This window comes from Maniola jurtina, chromosome 11 (assembly GCF_905333055.1).
Source record: "Maniola jurtina chromosome 11, ilManJurt1.1, whole genome shotgun sequence".
Taxonomy (NCBI): Eukaryota; Metazoa; Arthropoda; class Insecta; order Lepidoptera; family Nymphalidae; genus Maniola; species Maniola jurtina.
Genome location: NC_060039.1, coordinates 5,621,166 through 5,648,749, shown reverse-complemented (window position 1 = coordinate 5,648,749; position 27,584 = coordinate 5,621,166). Strand labels below are relative to the sequence as shown.

The 27,584-nt window shown below is 36.8% G+C and overlaps 3 protein-coding genes across 4 annotated transcripts in view; 2 read left to right on the top strand and 1 right to left on the bottom strand.

Moving 5' to 3' along the window:
- The window catches only part of LOC123869511 (phospholipase A1), a 41,018-nt gene that overhangs the window by 7,952 nt on the left and 5,482 nt on the right, over window positions 1-27,584 (bottom strand). For both annotated transcript variants that reach the window (XM_045912490.1, XM_045912489.1), the window contains exons 2-5: window positions 24,119-24,233; window positions 22,497-22,642; window positions 21,841-21,934; window positions 20,847-20,998 (exon numbers count right to left, since the gene is read on the bottom strand). In XM_045912490.1, the coding sequence (XP_045768446.1) occupies window positions 20,847-20,998; window positions 21,841-21,934; window positions 22,497-22,642; window positions 24,119-24,210 (484 nt within the window). In that variant the 5' untranslated portion in view covers window positions 24,211-24,233. The remainder of the gene's footprint in view (window positions 1-20,846; window positions 20,999-21,840; window positions 21,935-22,496; window positions 22,643-24,118; window positions 24,234-27,584) is intronic.
- LOC123869502 (aldehyde dehydrogenase X, mitochondrial-like) lies at window positions 1,701-11,993 on the top strand. The gene is made up of 11 exons (XM_045912480.1): window positions 1,701-1,841; window positions 5,592-5,696; window positions 6,733-7,000; window positions 7,699-7,815; window positions 8,229-8,416; window positions 8,801-8,903; window positions 9,757-9,938; window positions 10,621-10,785; window positions 11,233-11,390; window positions 11,709-11,783; window positions 11,909-11,993. The coding sequence occupies exons 1-11, from the start codon at window positions 1,812-1,814 to the stop codon at window positions 11,982-11,984; spliced, it is 1,467 nt and encodes a 488-aa protein (XP_045768436.1). The 5' UTR covers window positions 1,701-1,811; the 3' UTR covers window positions 11,985-11,993.
- On the top strand, window positions 12,675-20,719 carry LOC123869503 (aldehyde dehydrogenase X, mitochondrial-like). Its single transcript, XM_045912481.1, has 11 exons — window positions 12,675-12,830; window positions 14,040-14,144; window positions 14,462-14,729; window positions 15,229-15,345; window positions 15,725-15,912; window positions 16,312-16,414; window positions 17,691-17,872; window positions 18,489-18,653; window positions 19,382-19,539; window positions 20,100-20,174; window positions 20,511-20,719. Exons 1-11 carry the CDS (start codon window positions 12,801-12,803, stop codon window positions 20,584-20,586), a joined length of 1,467 nt encoding a protein of 488 aa, XP_045768437.1. The 5' UTR covers window positions 12,675-12,800; the 3' UTR covers window positions 20,587-20,719.

Below are 27,584 nucleotides of genomic sequence, written 5' to 3'. Positions count from 1 at the left end.
TGACCGTTACTCATTGTAAATAAAAATAATAATAAAAATAAATAGTGTGTCGAATTGTGTGTGTATATACTCCCCACAATGCAAAAGAACGCGTCGAGTCAGCATAAAACCGGAACTCACCGCCTTTGTCTGAAATCTGGACGCCGGTTAGCTACTGTCTTCTGAGCTATCGCTGCGGTGAAACAGCCGAGCCTTGCAATTTTTATAGCTTAGGCTTCCATTGACGCTTAGGGGCGGTTCATGCGTCAGAACGAAAGCAAATTTATTCAGTAAACTTGAGCTACCTACAGATTGGCTGTTAGAGAAGCTAGAAAACTCAGGCAATAGTATTCAATTGCATCTAGTCTGAGACAGTCACATCGGTCTGTCAGATAGAAATCTGAAACAAAAAGCAGTAACTCCGTTACGCCTTGAATGGATTGTGCCTAGAATGTAATGTGCTAAATTGCCTTGATTTTCCCTAGATACTTGTGTATCCTAAGGTACCCTAAGTGCAAGCACATACGAGGGACCATCCTAAGTGGTAGGTACTTTTCAATTTTTATTTTTCGAATTAAATCACTTCGAACTGCATCGCATAACACACATGCTAAACTAATAAATAATAATTAGCACAGTATCCGATCGAGTGGTTAAATCTGAACAGATTGTAAGTTGGTGTCTTTAATAAATAATTATTTAGCTAATCCAAATTCTGCAGGAGCTTGCAATCTGTTCAGATTGTAACAGAGTACATAAGTAACATTATTGTGTTTGTATGACAGGATAGGATTTTAGGATAAGATAACGTACAATGAGGCTGAAATGTAATAGCACAGTAGTATAATGACTAAGGTTCACTTGCATGACAGGCATAACAGGCGGTTAAAGTTACTGATGGGTTGCATTAAACTTTGATCATTAATCTAAAGCAAACTTATCCATAAATAATAATACCTAATTAACCTATGGTTAAAACTAAAATTGGGGTCCAAAGTCAACAAATCCTGACTTCTGCACCAATTTGATTTTATTGACGATCGCAGTTTAACGGTAACAGTAACGTGACTTTAATTACCTTAGAGTTAAAACGATGCATACAACAGAGACAAATCTGTCTCAACAAAGTTATGGTACGCACCATAGATCTCTTAGACAAGCATCAATTGCACACCAAATGGAATTGAGAGCAAAAACATTGACAAACTGATTAAAACTGCACCAATGACACATCAATTGGAATTGTCAATGACGTAGTTAAATTGACAATTGCCATTAATCGTCTCGGGGGCCCTTAACAGGGCTCTCTCCGTCACTCGCTTCCACACGTTTCATACAATCGTAGTTCCAATTTCATTTGAATATTAAGCAACCAAAGTCCATGAACTTTTGCAGACATATTCTAGAAACTAATATCTGTGTCTGTGGTGTTTTAGATTTTTCTAAAAATGTGTAGTTTTAAAATTACAGGGGCTCAAAGATTTGTATGAAAATTTTTAAGACCGCGTAACTTTGAAACCGAATATTTTAACAGAAATCTGGAAAACCACAGACATAGATATTAGTTTCTAGAATATGTCTGCAAAATTTCATGGACTTTGGTTGCTTAATATTCAAATGAAATTGGAACTACGATTGTATGAAACAAGTGACGGAGAGAGCCCTCTTAAGACGGTATTGTCCGCAGAGGGCAGTGCACTGTGCGTGTGTTTCAGCCTTAACTATTATCAATGATTCCAGAGCTATTTTAGTTCGTTGAAAAGCCGGTACCACATGTAGCGAGACCGCGTAACACAACACTCGTGCGATCTGAATTGAAAAACTGATTTACAATGGTGAAAGTCGATATTAAATATACCAAGGTAAGGATCTTTCACTTTTTAAAAATCTTACTTAGCTTAATATTTATATTTAATTAAATTCGTCATTACAATACGAAAAAAATCACTTTAATTATTATTTCTACCTACCTACTAATTTTCGACAGTGAAAGTATTTGAATTTGTTAGTGATTCTCTGAAATTGTTAAAGGTACTTAGTTTTGTAATCATTTTAGATTTAACTACATATACGGTATACCTAAGTAGTTTTTTTTTAGTTCAGTTTATTATGATGAGGCTGGCATATAGGTCGCCCCTTAAAAATCAGATTTAAAAAAAAACTTTTCAAATAAGATGGTAGGTAAAATTGCGCTGTTGAATTTATGCCGATGCATGCTTATAAGTCTGTCTGATTGAATCGTTTGTTTTACAGCAGTAGGTACTTTTCCATATATTTATCTACATTATATTATTTTTACTTATTAACACTTAAATTTCTTGAGAATTTCATTTCTATGCCGTTGCCCATTTATTTATTTATAATAAAAAATGCCTTCTTTATGATTTAAAAAAAAATTGAATAAATCGGCCAACATCACTAAAGTATATCAGTGTAGTCTAAATGTAGTAAACCTTGACATTGTATCTATATACGTTTTCATAATTTTTATCTTGTTTATTTTAAAACGTTGAGTAGATACGAGTACCTACATCATTATAAAATCCGTGATGATAACAGTAGTATTGCTACCTATCGGGTATTTAATTTCAGCTTGACAACAACAAATGATTATTATGAATCGTAAGAATATCGAAAGTTCCATACAGTTCATAATAAGTAGATAGGTATGCCGTAACTTTGTAACAATCAAATATGTTTTTTTTTCTATTGATCTGCTAGACTTGGGGAGAGTTATAATATTATGATTCATGACTAATTTTGAATGACTGAGTAGTTTATCAGTCTAATAATAATATGATAGATAATAACTAATAAGTAATTTTATTATATGGTTCCGTTCATCAATAAATAAAATTAAAAATAAGTTAAATTAAGCTTATTTACAAGTGTAAATTAAAAATTTATAACACCCCCGACAAGTGAAGGTTACAGTAATAACTAGAAAAGAGCTGATAGCTTTCAAACGGCTGAACCGATTTTCTGGGATTATAGCTAAGAACACTCTCGATCAAGCCACCTTTCAAACAAAAAAAAAAACTAAATTTAAATCGGTTCATGAGTTTAGGATCGGTCGAGGATAGGAGATGGGTCGGGGGTTAAAAAGAAAATAATATCGAAAGTGTTCGTAGAAATCTAATCGAATAAAATAATAGGGGTTAAAGTATGAAATTGCCGTTTTATTGTAATAGGTACTTCGAATTGACATAGAACCTTCATGTTTTGAGATTTTTGAGTGAAACTTTTCATACGGTACCTATGTAGTTCTTCTTATAAAAAATGTGCAACATTCGATTATCAACTTTCAGTTGTTTTTTTATTCAGCGACAATAAAGATGGATACTTTGAAAATTCGTGTGATTTTTGAATACGAGTTCTGACGCGGAACTAACGCGGCAAAAACAGCTCGCAATATTAATGTTGCGTTTGGAGAGGGGACTGCTAATGAACGCACTGTGCGATTTTGGTTTAAACGCTTTCGTGATGGAAACTTCGATTTGAAGAACGAACCACGTGGAAGACCACCCACACAGGTGAATAACAATGATTTGAAAGAGATGGTGGAAGCCGATCCGAGCCAAACTACCCAGGAGTTAGCGGCATGGTTTAACGTTACCTTACCAACAATATTGACTCATTTGCGTCAAATCAATAAATTAAAAAAATATGAAAAATGGGTGCCTCATGATTTGACTGATCTGCAGAAAGAAACGCGTGTTGAAACTTGCGTTGCCTTGTTGAATCGATACAGAAATGAAGGAAAATTGGATCGAATTGTGACATGTGATGAAAAATGGATTCTTTACGATAATCGTAAGCGGAAAATGCAATGGCTGACCCCAGGTCAAACGCCGCAACAGTGTCCTAAAGCAAAGCTTACCAATAAAAAGGTAATGGTAACTGTATGGTGGTCTCAGCGTGGTGTGGTGTTATTCACTATAGCTTTCTCCGATCTGGTCAAGCAATAACGGCAGATGTCTACTGCGCCGAACTCCGAACAATGATAGCGAAACTAGCAGTGAAACAGCCCCGACTTATAAATCGATCTTCACCATTATTGCTCCACTAGCTGATGCCCGCGACTTCGCCCGCGTGGATTTAGGTTTTTTGAAATCCCGTGGAAACTCTTTGATTTTCCGGAATAAAAAGTAGCCTATGTGCTAATCCAGGATATTATCTATCTCCATTCCAAAGGAGAATGATCATACACGGGCCACGCTTGTGTCAGAAGATAATTATTTTCATAATTTATGTTTTATTTTATAATTCAGTTTGGCATAAAAAATAAAGTGCTGACTATCCTGAGATTTTTTCCTCATTTTAAAAGTACTTCAATTGTTACTATACAGAAATCCAGTCTCCATTTTTATCGGTAAACATACCATAGTGATCTTATTTTACGAAATCGATGATCAAAATCGGTGGTGGTCGAGTTATAATCGATTAAAGACTATTATTTTCATAGTAATATTTAAAAAAATCGATATTTTTTTACAAACCATCTTGATCGAATCGAATCAACTCGATAAGTGCTAGTTGCAGGTCTATGGTTTTTGCTTTCTGTCAATTTCGATAATTGCAGTCGTAGTGTTCACATACTCTTTGAATGCAGTTTTCAGGGTGGTTCGAATTTAGATATTTTAATCCCATATCGTTGACCGTTGCGCGTTGTCTTGTACGTCGAGTTGAGAACTATATTTCCTTCGTATTAAGCTCCGTATATGCTATAACTTCATCATAAAAATATAGGTATAGGTAAATGCAATGGGACCTTGTACATCTTCAAATAGTGATTCATTGGGAATAACTATGTACTTGCACCATATAGGCAGCACTAAAATCGTCCTGGTGATATGTGGAAACTACTACCAACTTTACTTTACCTAATAAAACCTACTTACCAAACCTAACCTAACCTTTTACATAAAACTGTTTTTCTCAGAAACTGGGAGGAATAAATTAAAAATTCTTTTTTTATATGAAAGTAGGGATATCAAACTTTATTATATGTAAACTTTCATTGAGACACAAAAATATTTGTAAGTGGCCCAAACTCCATAGAGTGCTGGTCATTCTCTTTTCAGCCAAATCCGTTCAGTAGTTTTTGCGTGAAGGAGTAACAAACATACACACACACACACACACACACACTCACACACACATACAAACTTTCGCCTTTATAATATTAGTGTGATGATAACGCGAGACCTCATACAGCACGAGAAACCGTTTTAACTCTACAGGAACTGCAATTAGTAACCATTCGTCACCCTCCGTATTCGCCAGACCTTGCTCCAACGGACTACCATTTTTTTCGTGATTTGGACAATTTTCTGCGTGATAAAAAGTTTTCTTCTCAGGAGGCAGTGTAAAATGCTTTCACACAGTTTGTCGAATCTAGATCACCAGAGTTCTATCGCAAAGGCATAAATGAGCTTCCTATTAGATGGCAGCAATGTATAGATAATAATGGTAATTATTTTGATTAAAAAAATATGTAAAATTAAAAAAAAAAAATATTTTTCAGTACAAATCGGCAATTTCATACTTTAACCCCTAATATTATTTGCGACTTTGACATTAATGAATTATTATTTCCGATAACTCATCAGTTGTTCATCAACAACGAGTGGGTGGACGCGGTCAGCAAGAAGACCTTCCCAACTATCAACCCTCAAGATGAAACCGTCATCATTCAAGTCGCTGAAGGAGACAAGGTACTTTTTAGTTCAAACAGGGTCACCATCAACCTCGGTCGCCTCGTCCACAGCTGGAGGCTGCTAGTAAGGTATTCTAATGATGACCGCACCGGAACACGCAGTTGGCACCGTTGGCAGATCCCCCACTAGGTGGGCATACTACATCAAACGAGTCGCAGTGAGCCCATGTACTGGAGAATCGTTAAATAACAAGTATATTAGTTAGGTACAGTATTAGTTATTAGTACATAGTAGAAAATAAATCATAATCAAAAGCCACCAAACAAGAAAAGTAACTGATAATCAACTCATCTATCCACTCCCACTACTAAGCACGGGTCTCCTCTCAGAAAGAGAAGGAACTCCACCACGCTGGCCAAGTGTAGATTAGCAAGACTCACAATTCACCGTTCACACACCTTCATAAACATACTTCAAGTATACATTTTTTATTCAGACACAAGTTAGCCCTTGACTGCAATCTCACCTGGTGGTAAGTGATGATGCAGTCTAAGACGGAAGCGGGGTACCCTAGAAGGGGTATGGCAGTTTTTCATTAAACCCATACTCCTTTGGTTTCTACACGGCATAGTACCGGAACGCTAAATCGTTTGGCGGTACGGCTTTGCCAGTAGCCACGTACTAGCCACGGCCGAAGCCTCCCACTAGACCAAACCCAAAAATTTAGAAATTATCAAACCCCTGCCGGGAATCGAACCCGATATCTCTCACTAATAAGACGGAAGACCACAGCTGCACTTCCCACTACCTGGCGTAGTGGGAAGCGCTGTGGCAGTCTAAGTATATAAACAAAGAAATAAAAAGGAAAAATAAATATTGTTATCAATAGGTATATATAAGGTACATCTGTGATTATACACTACGTGATTAGGTAGATACTCATGGCTGCTAAAGCTATTGTAATAAATTCAATGCAGACTCCTAGGCAGTAAAAACCGACACACAGTGTGGAATGATAATATCGCTTTGTATTCGTATTAGTTATTTTTAATAATAATAAATAATTAATAAAGAATTACTTTTTATTGACTAGGCTGACATTGACATAGCTGTAGAAGCAGCAGTGAAAGCTTTCCACCGCTACTCCGAATGGCGACTCCTAGATGCCTCCCAGAGAGGCAGGCTTCTGCTCAAGTTGGCAGACCTCATGGAGAGGGACGCCAAATATCTTGGGGAGCTAGAAACCCTGGACAATGGCAAACCTATCGCCCATGCGACTGGCGAAGCAATGTGGTCTGCGCAAATTCTCAGATATTATGCCGGAAAAGCTGACAAAATTCTTGGAAATACTATTCCAGCTGGTGCGTATCTCTTTCAAAAAAAAGATTATTTTATTATGACAAGCTCCCTACTGGTGAACGCTTTAGCTTGCAAATAAGAAATTTCGGCTGGATCAATTTGATATGATGTCTAAATGAGGTCTGGTCTGGTCTGGCAAAAAGTTTCGGCCTTAGCGAGCCAAAAAAGGGACAAGATCGGAATGGATTTGGTTTCAATACAATGTAAAATAGTCCGTCTCCCGGTTGTCAGACCACGATCATTTTTCAATTGGTTTATATCACACTCAAATAGTCTGTTTCCTTTGGTACAACTTAAGCTGTAACTAGAGCTAAAGACCATTTTATTAGGATCCAATAGGAACCCTTATAGGATCACTTTGTTTTCTGTCTGTCCGTCTGTCCGTCTGTCTGTCGTGTCTGTCAAGTCTATAGGGTACTTCCCGTTGATCTAGAATCATGAAGTGGGCCTTAAGTAGGCCTTATAGCACAAGTAAAGGAAAATATCCGAAAACAGTGAATTTGTGGTTACATCACTAAAAACCATTTAAATGTGTTCACGAAAAAACTAATTTATAAATTACATAGATGGCGCAGTCCGTCATTAACTTGCAGTGTTCTACATAAAAGTGTTAGGTACCTATCCTTGTACGATGGTAAGGAACCCTTTGTATGCGAGTCCGACTCGCACTTGACCGGATTAAAAAAACATGAAATTGCAGATGGCGAGGTGCTTACAATGACGCTGAAGGAACCAGTAGGAGTGTGTGGCCAAATCCTACCATGGAATTATCCCATTCCTATGTTCGTCTGGAAGATCGCACCTGCTCTTGCTGCTGGTATGTTTCCTTCATACATATTAGTTAACCTAATTCATTCCATAAAGCACATTTAATTCATCAGTTTTTTACATGTTACTTTAAGAGGGGTCTCTCCGTCACTCGCTCCATACAAACGTAGTTCCAATTTCATTTGAATATTAAGCTACCAAAGTCCATGAAATTTTGCAGACATATTCTAGAAACTAATATCTATGCATGTGGCTTTCCAGATTTCTGTTAAAATATTCGGTTTCAAAGTTACGCGGTCTTAAAAATTCACATACAAATCTTTGAGCCTCTGTAATTTCATGGACTTTGGTTGCTTAATATTAAGTCCCTGTTAAGTAAAGTATAGGTACATAAAAACTTTAGCGTGATTTTTCACATACTAACTGTCAATTAATGGTCTATCTCTAATATTAAACCAACAGGTTGTACCTTGGTTCTCAAGCCTGCAGAACAGACTCCTCTGACAGCTCTTGCAATGGCAGCACTGGTCAAGGAGGCAGGTTTCCCCGCCGGTGTTGTCAACGTAGTACCCGGTTATGGCCCAACTGCTGGCGCCGCGCTTACGAGTCATCCAAAAGTGGACAAAATTGCCTTCACGGGATCTACTGAGGTACATTCCTTATAAGAAATCTTTTGGTCTGCCAACCATCATCATCATCATTTTCAACCCTTCGCCAGCTCACTACTGAGCACGGGTCTCCCACTTTATATAGTTATCTTACTTTAAAAATTGAAACACATTTTTTTTAATGATGTAACCACAAATTCACGGATTTCGGATTTATTCTTTTACTTGTGCTATAAGACCTACCTACCTGCCAAATTTCGTGATTCTAGGTCAACGAGAAGTACCCTATAGGTTTTCTTGACAGACACGACGGACGGACGGACGGACAGACAGACACAGACAGACAACAAAGTGATCCTATAAGGGTTCCGTTTTTCCTTTTGAGGTACGGAATCCTAAAAACAATGCGCTATTCGTATGTTTCAGGTCGGGCGCATTATCATGAAAGGTGCATCAGATGTAAATCTCAAACGTGTTACTCTTGAACTCGGAGGAAAGAGCCCTCTGGTTGTTTTCAATGATGCAGATGGTAGGTTTAACTTCAGTCTTCATAATAGACACACTTTAAACTTTCAATAGGTGCTATACGTACTAAGTACACATATAGTAATGCATATCGTTTTAATGTATCATACATTTGTTATGTTTACGTGGTGTAAGGCCACCTGAGCAAACCTTTCAAGTATGTTATTGTTACTGTTACAATTTTAATATCTGACTAGGCAATAATATTATTACCATTGTGAGGATGAAGATCTTGAATCTTGAGTGAAATTTATTATAATTATCTTATCATACTTTGTACACAAACTTTTTTTTTCGTATAAGAAAAAAAATGCTTCGAACTATGAAAAATGGCTGGTTATCAGATAAATCTAACAGGTCGACTTAGAGTGGCAAAATTCTTACACTGACAAAAATAGTAGGTACTGCCTATATTGAGCTATGTCAGTTATTCTGGATCTCCTCATTTCTCATTTGATCACGTGGTTCTCTACGCCTCTACTAAAATAATGAACCAATTACCAAACGTGATTATAAATAAACAAATGAATGAATTTTATTTCAGACAGTAAAATCACAACCCATAACAAAGTGAACCCCCGACAAGTGAAGGTTACAGTAACTAGAAAAGAGCTGATAACTTTCAAACGGCTAAACCGATTTTCTTGGGTTGTAGCTAAGAACACTCTCGATCAAGCCCACCTTTCACACAGGAAAAAAACTAAATTAAAATCATACACAGATACACATTAACACACGTCAAACTTATAACACCCCTCTTTTTGTATCGGGGGTTAAAAAAAAACAATATGTAGCAGATACAGGAGGTTATTTTTTTTTTGGAATAAAAATAAAAGTTAAAATTATCTATGTTATAGTTGATGAAGCTGCAGAAATTGCTCACCGAGCATGCTTTGCTAACGCTGGGCAATGCTGTGTTGCTGGCACGAGGACATACGTACAGTCTGGCATTTACGACAAATTCGTTGCCAAAGCTGCTGAAATTGCCAAGAAGAGAACTGTTGGCAACTCCTGGGAAAACGTACAACAGGGGCCTCAGGTACATAAACAAATAAATATAAATATTTCTAGATCCAGCTGTTTGAGTTATAATTGATACGTCAGTCAGAATAGATATAGGTACCTATAATACATTAATATTCTAATATTTTCTTTTACAAAATATTAATTGCTATGATGCCCCGGATTTCGTCCGCGTGGATTTAGGTTTTTGAAAATTTTTCCGCGCTAAAAAGTAGCCTATGTCTGTCCCCGGAGTGTAAGCTAGCTAACCTTTCATCAAAATCTGTTAAACTGTTGGGCCGTGAGACCCTAGCAGACAGACAGACAAACGTCTTTCGCATTTATAATATTATAAGTATGAATCACATCACACTAATATTATAAAGGCGAAAGTTTGTATGTGTGTGTGTGTGTGTGTATGTTTGTTACTCCTTCACGCAAAAACTACTTGACGGAAATTCGGAATGGAGATAGATAATAACCTGGATTAGCACATAAGCTACTTTTTATCCCGGAAAACCAAAGAGTTCCCACGGGATTTCGAAAACCCTAAATCCACGCGGACGAAGTCGCGGGCGTCAGCTAGTATGAGTAGTATATTATAAGTATGAATAATTATTCATTTGAATTTCTTTGATATTCAATTGAATATGGATGTCACCTTTTAAGTAACTATGTAGATATACTTACTTTATTGTACCTATTCATGTTATTTTCAGATTGACTCCGAGATGTTCAATAAGGTCATGGGCTACATAAACGCTGGGAAGAAAGAAGGTGCGAAATGTATCGCTGGTGGTGACAGACTGGGCACAAAAGGATTCTACATCCAGCCAACTGTGTTCGCTGACGTCAAGGAGAATATGAAAATCGCAAGAGAAGAAGTAAGATACAGTGATTGCTATGTTCTAAGACCCCGTATAAAAAGAGGCCTGCCGCTTGGTGTCGTCAACAAGCAATCAACGTCCATTGCTGGACATAAATCTCTTGAAAGGACTTCCACACGCCATAGTCAGCCTCCTGAATCCTCCGGCTGTCCCCATAGGCGGCTCATTATATGATGAGTCGTAGTAAAAAGCGTTTGCACAAAACAAAGGTTTGACGTGTGCCCTCTGAGGCACTGAGGAAACGAAAATATCAAAGTGAAACCTTCAAAGTTAGTCATTTTACTCACTTAGGTAAACACAGCACTGATATTCACTGTCATGTTACAATTTAGGCCACTCATCCCTCAAAATTCATAGCTACCTGTTATACAAAATTTATGTAGATGATGTATGTTTTTCTATCACCAAATATGTCTAGACAAAACTTGATTTTTCTGCTTTTAGATCTTTGGGCCTGTACAGAGCATCCTCAAGTTTGAGACCTTCGAGGAAGTGATCGACCGCGCCAACGACTCCAACTACGGACTAGGCGCTGGCGTTATCACTAACGATGTCGGAACTGCTTTGGCATTCATCAGACACATTCGTGCTGGATCTGTTTGGTAACTGCTTTTTGCTCGCTGATCTTTTTAGGGTCCCGAACCCAAAGGGCGCCAACGGGACCCTATTGTTAACCTTCCGCTGTCCGTCCCTCCTTCCATCCATCCGTCTGTCAGTAGGCTGTATCTTGTGAACCGTAATAGGTAGAGAGTGGAAATTTTCACAGAATGTGGATGGATCTGTTGCCGCTATAACAACAAATAATATTTTTTTTCAAAATAGCCATGAAAATTAAAAAAAAAAATAGTGGGGAAATGGAAGTAGGTATCTTTTGTTTCTACCTAGTTTTATTCCTATGTAGGTACCTTTGCATTTTTCAGGGTAAATACCTATGAGGTTGTTACACCGCAAACACCATTCGGAGGATTCAGAGAATCCGGCATCGGCCGCGAATTGTAAGTTTGATATTCATTTGATATTTCATTAACGCTTAGTTGGAGGGGAAAGGGGAATGTTAGTCATGATTAAAATGACTAAAATTATTTAAAAAAAATATATATAAATTGGTATTATTTTTCAGAGGAGAGGATGGAATCCTGCAGTATTTGGAGAACAAGACTGTTACTTTGAGCCTGCCGAAGAAGCCACGAGTTTAAATATGGAAATAATTAAAACCAGGAAAAACAAACATCATATTTTTATCAACTGTAGAGTATACGTAGCCTACCCACTCACCTACTACCTACCTACGTAAAACCTAAAGTATCTATAAGATTTATATTTTTGTACATCACTGCAATATAATTTATTGTTCGCAAACTAAAATCTAAATGTATTTTGTTCAAAATATATTATGGGTTATTAAATATGTTAAAAATGGTTCTTTTATTCACTACTAACGATTACTATCCCTTACATTACTCATTGCACCTACATTACCTATAGGCTATAGCCTATAGCAGAGAATACTCAGTTAGTAATAGAACCTTGATTATTATAGTTCAGCTTTTAGTTGGAAGATCTGCTCATTATTTCATAAATCAAGTCTCCTTTTGATGCGCTTTACAGATTCCTAAAGCGCTAAGCCATATTTCAGCGATGTTTTGTACAGCTACACTCGCCATAATTGCAGAGCAAACTTCAGTACGGTAAGTTCTGGGAACCTCGGTAGTTTAGTTTGGCAGCTACAGTGTGATGATAGCAATCTCCTCTGATTGGCCAAAACTCGCTCACTCTTAGCTACAATTCATTGTTGTGACAAGAATACCATAAATTCAGCCAATCACAACAGCCGAAATTGTAATAATGATGGACGCAGCTTTTCCGGAATCGACCTGCTGAGTTAGCAGCACTGTCGCAGCACCAGTTGGCAACCATATTCACTTTATATATTTCAGTTCATTGATTTTTATTGGGCGTGCAAGGACGTGTTCATATTTTAAACACAGCCGGCATAGTTTACAACAACAAATATGGTTAAAGTCGACGTTAAATACACTAAGGTTAGTGAAGTTTTAACTTTTATACTGCGCGTACTTTACTAGAATTTTAGTTTTTCATAAAGATTGAAAATTAGCTAGATATTGTTTTGGCTACTTATTGCATTTCTTACATTCATGTGTTTGATTAGCTTGTTTTTATGAATAACCACGGAGACTATTTTTGGAAAAAGAATCAACAGTTACCAATAATTAGGGTTGACACTTGACACTTTTTGTCAATAGGCATATTTATGAAAGTCAAACGGTCATTTCCTTTAAAATATTACGAATCGGATAAAAAACTAACAGGTGAAACGGAAATTATTTTATCTAATAGTTAATTAACCTGGAATTTGGTTTTTTCATACCTATATTTGGTCTATAATTATCCTGAGTGGCTAAAATATAAGTAGCCTATTGCTATCCGTATCCAACATGAAAGCTATCTCTGCCATTTAAATCGGTTCAGTCGTTGAGACGTAGCAAGGTACAGATATAAACACACTTTTGTAGTCATTTTACATACGAAATACATAATTTTCTAAAATTAACTAACTTAAGTATTTGAATGCAAAGGTGTGTCTGTCAGTCTGTCAGCTATATTTTCACAGTACATCCGTTTAACCGATTTTAACGAAATTTGTGCAAAGATAGCTAAAGTAGCTTAAGTATCTTGATTTCTGTCTAGAAAATTCAAACAGTTCCTACGGGATTTTTAAAACCTAAATCAACGCGGACGAAGTCGCGAGCATGTAGCACCACCTTTAGCGGCAACCCTGCTTATAGTTTACAAATAAACTGATAAAAAGATAACTGTCTGTAAACAAAAAACTGTAGATATTATAGCCAGAATAACGCTGTGAAGTAATAAATAATTATTTACTAACTTATCGAAGAGATAAAGCATAGCAACAATTAGGTAAGTGTACCTACTCGTTAACGGATTTTACATTTTAAAGATTTAAGATCAAGTAAGAAGGTAATTTTTAGTCATACCGCGGGTAGATCAAAATGGCGTAACATCTTGAAAAAGAACAATATAATCCGTGACAAACGTAGTATGTTCCTTGGTGACAAATATACCCTTAGCAACCCGAGATCAACAGTTTTATTATAGCAGGCCGGGAAGCGTTATCATACTGATTGTGCTCTATGCCTGTATCATGCAGTATGATATTGTCTAGCAGATATTTTTCTTAAAATAAAAAAGCATTATATTGTATTATTTAGTTATTCATCAACAACGAATGGGTGGACGCTGTCAGCAAGAAGACTTTCGCAACCATAAACCCGCAAGATGAAACTGTCATCGCAGAAGTTGCTGAGGGAGACAAGGTATGAATTCAATAGTACAGTCTAGTTCTTACCATGAATTAATTAAGACACGAGAATTTGGATTTCTATCGAAATTTTAGCATTCGTTGACAAGTTAGAATTGTTAATAACTAGGTAGGTAAGAAATTTTGATCACATCCGGCAGAACAACAATTGTGACATGAAGTAATCAGAAATGAAAATGATGATGATAACATCTTGATATAATGATTAAGTATGTATTCTTCCAGTAAGTGATAGGACACATTCCAAGTATTGTTAATCTTTTTGGATATAATTAAAAGCAACATTCCATATAACAAAAGCTTGTGTTTTAGGCTGATGTCGACATCGCAGTCGCGGCTGCAAAGAAAGCATTTCACCGGTATTCCCCTTGGCGTACCATGGACGCTTCCAAAAGAGGGCAGCTAATGCTAAAATTGGCTGATCTCATCGAATCCCAAGCGAGATATTTAGCTGAACTGGAAACACTAGATTGTGGGAAACCAGTCAAAACGGCAGAAGAAGAAGTGTATTACTCCGCCAGCGTGATTAGATATTATGCGGGCAAAGCCGACAAAATTTTGGGAAGTACAATTCCTGCCGGTAAGGATTACTGTGATTTTCCGGAATAAAAAGTAGCCTTTGTCCATCCCCGGGATATAAGCTAACCCTGTACCAAATTTCGTCAGAATCGCTGTTGGGCCGTGAAAAGGTAGCAGACAGACAGAGAGATAGACAGACAGATAGACAGGCAGACACACTTTCGCATTTATAATATTAGTATGGATGATCTCGATCATGACAAGTAGTATATAAATAGGTACTTCTCATAGAGAGAGAGCCTGCGAGGGCTAGACCTTCGTTATTTTATAAAATCTGAAAGTTTCTCTGCGTATTGTCGCCAACACAGGGAAGAACGATCAACGTCTTAGAACGGTCTGGCCCTCGCGGGTCCTTAGTCCGTTATACATAACGATCGAATGATCTTAAAATTCGAACTATCTTTGTTAGCACATGATCCTTATATAATTAAAATGACGCAAATCATCACGCTATCTCCATGTTTGAGAGTTATGTCGATATTCAACAATAATGTTTTCAGATGGCGAAGTATTTTCTATGACAGTGAAGGAGCCTGTGGGGGTGTGTGCTCAAATAATACCATGGAACTATCCCATTCCCATGTTATCTTGGAAGATTGCACCAGCATTAGCAGCGGGTATGTACCTATAATTTTAAGTGTTTTCCAATTAGCGGTATTACAACTGCTAATTGGTAAACATTTAACACACCCCTGTAATTTACAGAAGTAGCGTGGCTCCGTCATCAATGGTATTTTTATATTACCTACATACTTTTAACATCGATACCTTAAAATGACTAAATCCACAGCCATTTTTACGATTTAGATATCTCTAAATTCAATGTTATCAAAGGTAGTAACTAATTTAGTTTTAACGGTGGTATTTGATGAAAGACGATTTTTTGTTGAAAATTTTGCAAATTGACCCAAGTAAATTGCCCGATCTCAATTACTTAGTGATCATGCTTAGCTTAGCTGTTTCTATGATTGATATGATACTATCTTTTTTAAACAGGATGCACAATAATAGTAAAGCCAGCAGAACAGACTCCGCTCACTGCTCTCGCGGTCGCCGCTCTGATCAAGGAGGCCGGTTTCCCTCCAGGAGTAGTTAACATAATTCCCGGCTACGGTCCCACAGCTGGCGCTGCCCTAACCCATCACCCTGATGTTGATAAAGTAGCATTTACTGGTTCCACTGAGGCAAGTGGTTTCTTCTTATACATCTTGTTCAAAAATACCCTTTACAAGCCAGCGGGCAAGGCAAATGGAATTTACTTAAAACTTTTAGGGGTCAACCATCGAGGATCAAAAAGGTCAATTCGACGGGTATCTAATGAACCGCGTTTGCGGCAAAATTGATGGACCAATGAAATCCATTTCACAACCATTTTTAAAACAACAATACACAATCTAGTTCATCACACACTTTTGCAATCATGGAGGGATAGGCAGGACTGACATTTTTCACAGAAAAAAATCTTGCTACCCGAATTTATTATTATTCATTAAATATATTCATTAAATATTATAAAATCCTGCTGCCCGAATTTATTATTCATATAATATATTCATTAAATAATTGTAACCAAATTCAATTAGGTTGGAAGACTGATACTCGGAGCGGCACCCACTGCCAATCTGAAACGTGTAACCTTGGAGCTGGGTGGCAAGAGCCCTTTGGTCGTGTTCAATGATGCTGATGGTAAGAAACATTCTCGATTCTTTTTTCGTTCTAAAAATTTTTCCCGCTATTTTTTAGCCTGCCTCTGATCGGTTTGAAATACTTAAGTATTCCAATTTTTGACAGATGATTTTTGACAGAAGTTTCAAGTTGTACTTAAGTAACTAGGCAGCTCGATTGCGAAAGAATGACAGCTACAATGTCACTTACTACTCTCACTTGCAACTCGCTTACTATTGGCTCTAATGCATTGTTGCAAAAAGAACAGCATACATTTTGCCAATAACAATAATTGCGATTATAATAATGATTGATGCAGGTTTTACGTAATCGAGCTATTTACTGGTTTGAGTAATTTTCTGGCAGAGTGGGGTGGTACTGAACTTTCCTAGGTATGCTAAAGTAAGACTAATAACTAATAAGTATATTTACGACCTACGTATATCATGATCAACAAAAAATAATAAAATAATAGACACAATTCATTAAGAAAAACAGAAAATTATTTCAATGATGCAGACAAATGAATGCACACGATAAGCTATTAGCTAATAATAGTTATTTCACGATAAAAATTATTATCGGCCGGTTTTAAGAAGAGTAGGTACCTAACTCTGATAAGAGTAAGAGTAATTTAGTGATGGACTTGAGACTTGGCTTTTATTATTATCTGTATCTACTTATTTTATATATATACATAATATTATATATATACTAACTATGCATGTTACATTTTATAAAAATCCATAAATTATTATTAGTTTTTAATATTTATTTAATTCGAAGTGAACATAATTATGTCTGTTCATGGCTCAAACGATGGATCTTGACGAAAGGAAATAGCTTTCATTCTGAACTTCTTCGGCTCAGAATCTCCTGGCCGATATTTTTTTAATGCATACCTACGAGTTACATTTCTGAAATTTTTCGGGGTGCTGGTTATAAAAATGACGTCCATTTTGAAATCATAAAGGGTCGATGATTTTTTCAAATAAGTATACATATTTACCGAGGGATTCGGCGATTCAAAAAATAAATTCGGTTTAAACACGGTTGGTCTGGTGTGAGGCTTCGGCCGTGGCTACCGGCAAAGCCGTGCCGCCAAGCGATTAAGCATTCTGGTATGATGCCGTGTAGAAACCAAAGGGGCATGAGTTAGATAAAACCTGCCATACCCATTCCAGGTTAGCCCGCTTCCATCTTAGACTGCATCATCACTCACCACCAGGTGAGTTTGCATTCAAGGGATAACTTGTACTTATCTGAATTTAAAAAAAATCGTCTCTATATTGTCCAGTGGAGCAAGCAGCTCAGATAGCGCACGCAGCGGCATTCGCGAACGGTGGGCAGTGCTGCTGTGCTGGCACGCGCACCTTCGTGCAGGCCGGGATCTACGACCAGTTCGTGGCCAAGGCTGCCGAGATCGCGAACGATAGGTCTGTCGGTAACCCCTTCGACGACGTGCAGCAGGGGCCACAGGTAAAATATCCTATTGATACTATCAAACCCAAAATGAGGAGTTGGTGAACAGAACCGGGCTAGGTTTTTTCAAATAATCAAATAGCGAGCAAACGAGCCGGTGGGTCACCTGATGTTAAGGGGCATGAGACGGGCCTGCCCGCGAAATTCAAATTTAATTTGGTTTTTCGCAATTTGTAAACTAATACGACAACGTAGGCTGCGTTGCCGGCCTTTCAGGAATTCGTTGGTCCGTCACTTGAAAAAATAAACGTTGTAACAGATTACAAGGTTTATTTCTCAAATTAAATTTTACAAAACCGTAAAAACAGACTACAAATACCGAATTGCATTTTTAAGATCTTTAGTATTGGACTAATCCAAAGACAAGTTGCTAGAAAAGACAATTTTTTCATGCTAATTTTACCCCACTTTGAGCCTGCTTTAAAAACAAATGATGAGGTCTAGAACGAAGAGTGTTTGCTTAGAAAATGCCTATTCACTCTTGCCTCGAAGGTATCGCTAGGAACGGACGCTGAAAAGGCATTCCACATCTTAGCGGTTCGTTAAAAAAACGGTGGGCAAAAACATTTGGTGCCAGGCCTACCTGGTGATCTTATAATATTCATGTTTCCAGATCGATCAGGACATGTACTCCAAAGTACTGGGCTATATCGAAGCGGGCAAGTCTGCTGGTGCCAGATGCGTGGCCGGCGGAGACAAGCTGGGTGATAAGGGGTATTACATCAAGCCGACCGTCTTTGCTGATGTCAAGGATGACATGACCATAGCAAGAGAAGAGGTGAACAGCATTCCATTTGTAAATCTACTGCAATTAAAAACCTAGGGGTTCTCAATTCTATAAAAATGGAGTATTGTATACTTTGCATAGATTATCAAAAATAAATTATTTTTTAAGGATTTTTAAATTGAGAGGGAGGCTTCTAAAAACTTGACTTTTTAGTGCACCTGATGTAACAATTTTTTAAATCTGCTGCTATGTTTCCAGGGCCTTGACTTTTCAACAGGTGTACGATAATAATTTATTAGTGCAATGGTACCTACAATATCCGATTTCAGTGCATCCAGCTGTCAAACTGCTGAGGCTTATGTACTTAGAGTAATCTAATCATTACAAATTGATAAGCCAGCTTTACTCTTATCATGCTACGCATTATTTCGTTTGATGCCAAAAGTTTTCTACCGGAAGTTGGGATCGGCCGGATATTTTTAACATTTTTGAATGATGATAATAATTGATGACTGATGATTCACGAATTTTAGCCACGATTTATTTATGCAAAAATAGCGAGTGTTGATTCTTTAGCACAAAAATATCTCCAGTACCAACTTACGCTCATGACTGTGTGAAAGGAATTGGGAGCTTACATCTCAAGGAAATCAGAGGGTTGTATTGAGGATGGATTGAATTGACAGAGGGATGTTTTTATAAATACGGTTAAAATAAACTTAGTTGGCTCTAGCAAAAGAATTGTACCCAATTGCTCGTAAGCTTATATTTTGTTCCAGATATTTGGGCCAGTCCAGAGCATTCTGAAGTTCGAAACGTTTGAGGAGGTGGTGGACCGCGCCAACGACACCAACTATGGGCTGGGTGCCGGCGTCATCACCAATGACATCACATTGGCGTTTAGCTTTGCCAAGCTTGTGAGAGCTGGCTCAGTTTGGTCAGTAAACTTTGAAATCTGATAGTCAGAAGTATACTAAAGAAAAATCTTCAAATTTCAAGCCTAGGAACAAGATGCTTATTGACTTTTGTCTTGAGGATACTCAAGTTATCAATGTTGAAGTTATTACGTTCTTTTTGTATGTTGTGTACCAATTTTTCTTCCTTTACAATCTCTTCGACTGTCAAGGGAAGAACAGATATCTCATACCAGAGACAATAAGTGCTTCGCCGTGCATTTTTTTCTTATTGTATAATTTTTTGATAAAATAAATTAAAAAAATTATATAGTATACTTACGCGCCTGCACAGTATTTTGTGGTGGCAATAAACATGAATGCCGAAGGGCGTTCCACACTATCAACAACCAGAAGGAAAATATGCAAAGTAGACTGTAAAGGCGAAATAGTATGATGTAACCACATGGTGTACCTATTAGTTCATAAGCCATATTGTTCAGTTTCAGAATATTATTTACGTGTCGTTTGTAGAGATTCCTATAAAACGAAGCCCACAGGACTGTGGTTCAATATATTCAAGTATATTTATGTTATGATACAGGATAAACACGTACGACCACGTCACAAGCCAAACTCCGTTCGGAGGCTTCAAGGACTCTGGCATCGGCAGAGAGTTGTAAGCAATTTCCTTTCTTGCCGCCGAAATTAAAAATCAAACTATCCTTAATCACCTATCAATAAATAATTACTTAGCGACATTGTTACTTGACCAAAAAATCCATAGTAGGCTATGCGACAGGTTGAGTCTTGAGATGACAATCGGGGTGGGGCGTCCCCCCGCCTCATACCCCGATTGCCATCTCGACCTGTTGCAAATAACAACGTTGCTAGGCAAAATCGACAGATTTCAGATAGGATTGATTTCATTATTAATTTCGCCTATAAATCGATTTGATGCATTTTTATACTTACTGTAAGTGCATAGGTAGAGTAATTATGTCATTTTTTTCAGGGGAGAGGACGGTGTTAACCAATATCTGGAGATCAAGACTATTACTTTAGCTCTACCTAAAGTTCCTCAACTATAAAATATGGGATGCATTTAATATACATATCCGAGAAACCCATATAATATAGTTATCTATGTTATAAGCAACTTGTGCCAAATGTATAAATAGAACAAAGTTTATATTTTTGAGTAAATAATATTTTTATTTAGTATGCGTTTTTTTTTTAATAACTAAATAGGCATATTTATAGAAAAAGATCATAAATGCGACAGGTTTTTGATGCAATAGCTTCGCGGAATTGCTACTCGAATTCTGAGGCCGACCGTACAATGACTTACCTATAATCTTGTACTGCTTCTCGGTGAGATGGTTGGACATCATACCGCACACATGAGCGCCCAGGGAATGCCCCACGCATGTGATCTTTCTAGCCAGAGCACCGGCCTGAGTGATACGGGAGTACAGCTGGGCCGTACACTGCGCTGCTAGTCTGGAAACGGAAAAACTTTATAAACAAGTACCTAATAATTAAAAAAACTACTGGTCTGCCATATTGATACACCGTTAAAGTCAGTGATAATATAATTAATTGCTTAAAAAACACATAACTCATAATATATCATAATGAAGTTAGAGGTCCGTGTCCAGGATTGAACCGGGACCCCCCTAAGTCTTAAATAACCCACTAGGCTATCACTGCTTCATCATTTCTTAGTGGGGGTCTATAATATACAGAGATCGGATACCTAGCGCTTTGAGCTGTACATTGACACGTCAATAAGTCACTTTCTACTTTATCTAGGCATAGACTAACTCACGAACCGACTAATATTTCATACACCCAAAATATGATGTTCATAATTATGTACAGAACCCTAAAAGAGCGAGGCCCGACTCGCACTTGACCGGTTTTTTATTATATTTTAACATATAAAAGAAAGTTAATGGATTTTTTTATTGATATCGGTTATGCGCTTGACCGCAATTTCGCTAGAAGTTTATAATGATGCAGTTTTAGATGAAACACGGTATTTTTAACCCCCGTTTTAAAGTTACGAGTAAAGTTTAAGTTTAACGTGTGTATCTGTCTGTGGCATCGTAGCTCCTAAACTAATGAACCGATTTTAATTTAGTTTTTTTTGTTTGAAAGGTGGGTTGATCGAGAGTGTTCTTAGCTATCTATAATCCAAGAAGATTGGTTCAGCCGTTTGATAATATCTTGATCTGCTTTGACTTCTGTATGGATAAATAATCATATCGTTTGACCGTCCCATAAATTTAGTATAATAGGTACAGCTATTTAAGAGGTGAAAAACAGGTATACCCACTCACTTCGTATTAGATAGAGCAGACAGGTAGCAAGGAAATCTTGTAAGAGGTGACCAGTCCACCATAAAAACGTTGTAGTCCTTACGGGATAGATAAGCTGTAACACGAAACATAACATTTATTTATTTACATAAATACAATAAAATCCAAATTTCATCTTTGTGGCTGCACAAATTCAAGACGTTTGTCCCCCCCGACCCAAAAAGAGGGGTGTTATAAGTTTAACGTGTGTATCTGTCTGTGGCATCGTAGCTCCTAAACGAATAGGTCGATTTTAATTTAGTTTTTTTTTGTTTGAAAGGTGGCTTGATCGAGAGTGTTCTTAGCTATAATCGAAGAAAATCGGTTCAGCCGTTTAAAAGTTATCAGCTCTTTTCTAGTTTTCTTATAGAGATTTTTGCGTCGGGGGTTTTTTAAATTTTGAGTTATTGTTATTAATATTAATAATGAGCAAAGCTCTTCATTTGCTATCTTTCATGTTAATTTTTTATCTCGATTCCTTGCCTAGATCATCACAAAAATTGGATAAAAGGCTAAGCCTGTATTGCAGTTTATAGGACTGGTTTTTAGACCAAACTTTAGACCAAGACTTTAGAGCGATAAAACAAATGAAATTAGAAGTGTTTTAGAAAATTATAGAGGTAAAAACCAGTACATACCATCACGAAGGTAGGACATTGGTGTTTTGGCATGCGTCCCATTGAAACCGTGAATGATGAGAACGTTCTTCCTGGACCGCTTCCATCCGTACGCGGGCAGTTTGTCGGCGTGTCGGACGTCGACCCACTGGTTGTACGGGCGTTCCCTGCTCACGGGATACTAATGTACGTAAATCTTGAATGTCTTTGACGTGAATAGTTTATTTAATTGTAGGAAGATAGGAAAACTTAACTATAGATATTTCAAGTATAATGGTATCGGGTAGGTACCTAATGTACGTGCCAAACCTGCAGTTTAAGTAAGGATACATTTTTTTTTTTAAAAGAATATTAGCCATGTTAATCATGACTCCCCTTTCCCCTCCAATTAAGCGTAAAGCTTATGCCAGGAGTGGGTACAATAGTGCAACGGGTGGTGTTTGAACCGCCGACCTTTCGGAATTCAGTCCGCTCCTCAACCATTGAGCTATCGAGGCTTTTATTTACATTAGGTGCTAGTTGATGCTTGCGACTTCATCCACAGTATTTAGGTTTTTTTGAAAAATTCCGTGGAAACACTCTGATTTGCTCGTAACCAAAAGTATGTCTATATATCCTTTCCCGGGATGTACCTAAGCTACTCGTATCCGTATACTAAATTTTGGTCAGAACTCACCAGAGACCACCTTTATCAAACATTTTATCTGTTACTCTTACATAAAATGTATAACTTTTTATCTATTATTCATCATACTGTAATATCTACGGTGTATATATAGAAGTTTCCACTGGGAAGTAAAGAAAGTAACAGTGACGTTCGACAAGCTCACCGCAATCCGATAAGAGTTCTGTTACGGTAACTTGCATGCATTAAGCATTCTATCTACTATCGATTTCATTTAAGTAGTTATATCTATGTATTTGTTAAAGTAGTAAAAGCATTTTTTTAACTCTTATTTCTTTTTCTCATTTTACCCTATTTTTAAAAAATATTCACAAAATAACAGAAATAACAAAAAATTAAATAACAGAAACAACAAACAATAAAATGACAAAAACAACAGGGAAAATAACAGAAACATCGAAAAAATAACAGAAACACAGAAAACTAAAGTAACGAAAGAAAAAAAAATCATTGAATAAAAATATGGTAAAATGGGTAATATGGTATAAAAGCATTTATAGTTAGATGCATAATAATATCCTACCTACTAGCTACTAATATCAGTTTAGATAAATGTGAATAAAGATTGCATCTACCTACGAATACCCATATTTTTATGAAATTGTAAGTTATTTAATTACATACTATAGTGAATATAAAAGTGAACAAAAATACTAAGTAGGTAGGCTGTATATACGATAAGCGAGCGGCCTCTTGAGGCAAGATACCAAACTAATTAAAGTTACCTCTATACTAGGCAACCTAGGTTAGGAAGTAGGAGAACCCCATTGAAATAATAATCATAGAATTGCCATGACGCGATATTTCTGTTTTTTAATTACAATAACATAAAAAAGTTATTGTTATAAAAATTATAATAGGTTCTGGACTCTAACACAAAAGCTATTAAATCATAGCTAGTTGCACCTAAGCTTTCTTTTCAAACAAAATTGTAATCATTGATTAAGTAGGTACTTACGGCGTGAAAAGATAAAAATTGATTTCACCGTCTGGACATTTCCACTCTCTTTTCATAACGCATCTGAAGTATCTAAAGTCTACCATCGACATTAGATCGGCATCTGTTTCAGGTGCTGAAAAATACAGTTAATTAACAATTAATAATTAATTAAAGCATTACATAATAACGGAGATCGTTATAAAAAACATATTTCTGTCAAAAGGAGGTAATTTTATTTTAAGGTGGGAGCGACGGGCCTGCCCGCGAAATTCAAATTTAATTTGGTTTTTCGCATTTTTTAAACTATGTAATACGACAACGTAGGCTTATGGCATTTTCAATTGCGACAATGGCAGTATCATCCTCACAGGTTTATATAAAAATCTTTACTTCAAAGGGTCCAGTTTAAGAAATTGGCTCTAGTATCGACTAATGTGTCAGAGTAAGGAATTTCGCGGGCAGGCCCGTCTCATGCCCCTTAAAAGCAGTGTATAATATGTACCTATTTGTGAAGTATGACTGATGAATTGTACAGTTCCAGATGACAAATGGGCTGATCTTTTTACCCAACTAAGGCGAAACCAAAAAGGAGGGTTACCTATGAGGTTGACCTCTGACCTGTACCTATGTCATTGTATGTATGTCCGTTCTTTTTGACGGCTCAATCAATTTTGATAAATGATAATAATATTATCTAAATCATTAGATTAAACTTGGTGGCGCGAGTTTTACTGGATGCACTGAGTTTAAAATTAAAAAAAAAATGGCCGATTTTATGCACTTAAATGTGCAGGCTGACAAAATGCAGCGCAAACCAAGCCAAGTTTTTTTTTTCAATTTTTTAAATTTACCTAGGTAGTTGTTATGAATTGACCTATAATAATAATGAATGGTAACTCAAGTTTATAGGACAAGTCTTTATGAATACAGAAAATGGTAGGTGACCTACCTATGTATCCATCCACGTTATAAAATAAAAAACTTTAGGCGGATAACTACCTACCTACTGCCACAAGCGGTGCTACTGCTTAGTTTGAAACGAAGATTCGTCAGTAAAGTTACTGGTGCGTGCTTGCGTAAAATTGTACCATGTAATCCTAACCATGTCAGAGAAATTTTACCTACCTAACTTAAAAATTGCATGCACTTATAACCGAAAAAATTAAACTAGTCTTTAAAATTAACTAGAGGATACCCGCGACTTCGTCCGCGTGGATGTAGGTTTTTGAAGATCCCGTGGGAACTGTTTGGTTTTCCGGGATAAAAAGTTGTCTATGTCAATAACATGGACGCAAGCTACCTCGGTACCAATTTTCATACAAATCGGTTGAGCGGATGGGCCTTTACGAATCCTTTGGCAACTCTTTGATTCTCTGGGATAAAAAGTAGCCTATGTCCGTCCCCGGGATATGAGCTAACTCTGATATCAAACGTCAGAATCGGTTAAACTGTTGGGCCGTGAAAAGGTAGCAGACAGACAGACAAACACACTTTCGCATTTATAATATTAGTATGGTTTTTATATGTTGTATCCATTCCTCTTCCTTTACAGATTGTAAAGAAAGAGGAATGGATAGAGATTAGTGATTATTTTTATGGAGATAAATGTTTCCTTGTCCACTTTTGTAAGTACACCAAAACATAGCGGTTATCATCATTTAATCTGAAGTAGTTTTGGAGGAACTTAATTAGTCTATACATACGTACAAAGCTGGGACGAGTTAGCTAGCGATTTCTTTCTATACTTGTATACTTTTTCACACAAAACGGTCAATCAAAGGTAACAATAGCTAATGATGTTATCTTATCATATGTGTTTCTTTCGCACAGTAACTGACTTACAGTAAGCAAGTAAAACAAAACGCAATCGAAAGTTTTATATAGCTACCTGTCTATGCTGTAGGTAAAAGTATAAGCATTGTTGCAGAGGATCCAATGCAGCAACTGCATGCTTACACAGTTTTATAGTACATCGTAAAACTGTGATGCTTGCTTTCACCACCAGTTTACCTACTCTGACGCTATCGGCACCAATTAATGCATACAAATAATAATTACTTAATAATGCATAACAAGGTTAACGTAGTTGAACATATTAGAAGCTTTTATCAACGAAAAGTGTGATCAATCACATACTAATAAGTAATTACTTAGTGCTGTTCTTTTACAAGTTATATTCCAGTCTCTGTTCTCGAAGTAATGGGTAGAGAAATATACATTTCAATACTCATATGAAAAAAGCAACAACCGGATTTCTAGCTAGTTCCTCTCGATAGGAAAGGCATTCTTCGGACACGTGCTGTGTGAAACCACCTCAACCATACGATTCTACACACCATTGTAGAAATGGAAAGCATATAACTAGGAAGTTAGGAAATCAGTTGGAGTCTACAAGTGCATGTTTTGAAAGTAGGTAGGTATATGTATAGACTAAGTAAGTAGCCAAGCCTAAAGCGAAACCTATCAAATTTTGTTTGAAAAGTACCGGAGTCGGGAATCGAACCCAAAAATTGTTTATTAGCAATTCACTTTTCACACTACAACCACTAGAGAAAACGCCAAAACGAAAGTAAATCCTTTTAGTCAGAGAGCTGGGCATATAAAAGACCTATGGATCAATACAATACACATTTAAATTTTAATGTATGGTCCTGAAACACGTCTAAAATTGTCCAATTTTGCCCAATTAAGCCTTTCTTGCTAATTAAAATATTCTACTCCTATTAATATTATAAACGCGAAAGTTTGTATGTATGGATGTTTGTTACTCTTTCACGCAAAAACTACTGGACGGATTTGGGTGAAATTTGGAATGAAGATATATTATACCCTGAATTAACATATAGGTTACTTTTTATCCCGGAAAATTAATGAGTTCCCGCGGGATTTTTAAAAATCTATATCCACGGGAACGAAGTCGCGGGCATTAGCTAGAATTATATAAAATATCTCCTTAAAATATTGAATAGCATGATTTTGGGTAATCAGCTCACCGGGAGGGTGTAGGCCTTCTAGAAGCTCTCATACAGCTTTTTGGTCTACGGGTGTTCTAGCCCTATTTACAAATCATGATTAATTAATATTAAGTATTTATATAATTTTTACATAATCAATTGATTACGCAAAAAAATCTGTATCTGATCCATCGCACTTTAGATCCCCCGGCTTTCGGACTATTATGCATAGTCTCCATTTAAATAGTGTTCTTGTTTTTAAAATTAAAGCTTACGATTAACCTCAATCATCATACTCGTAACGCGTAGAAAGTGAAAATAAAGATTTGAATTAGAATCGCTAACCGTCCTGGTTGGAGTGTTTCTCAAAACTCAATTAGCTACTTAGTTTTTTCGAAAGTCCCAACTCCCAGATTCCTAGATAAACTTTTAAACCTTAGGCATTTAGTGGTACCTATATAAAACGCAGATTAAATATTAGGTACATGGACAAACTTTGCATAGAGCCTACATAGGACTTAGAAGTTAGA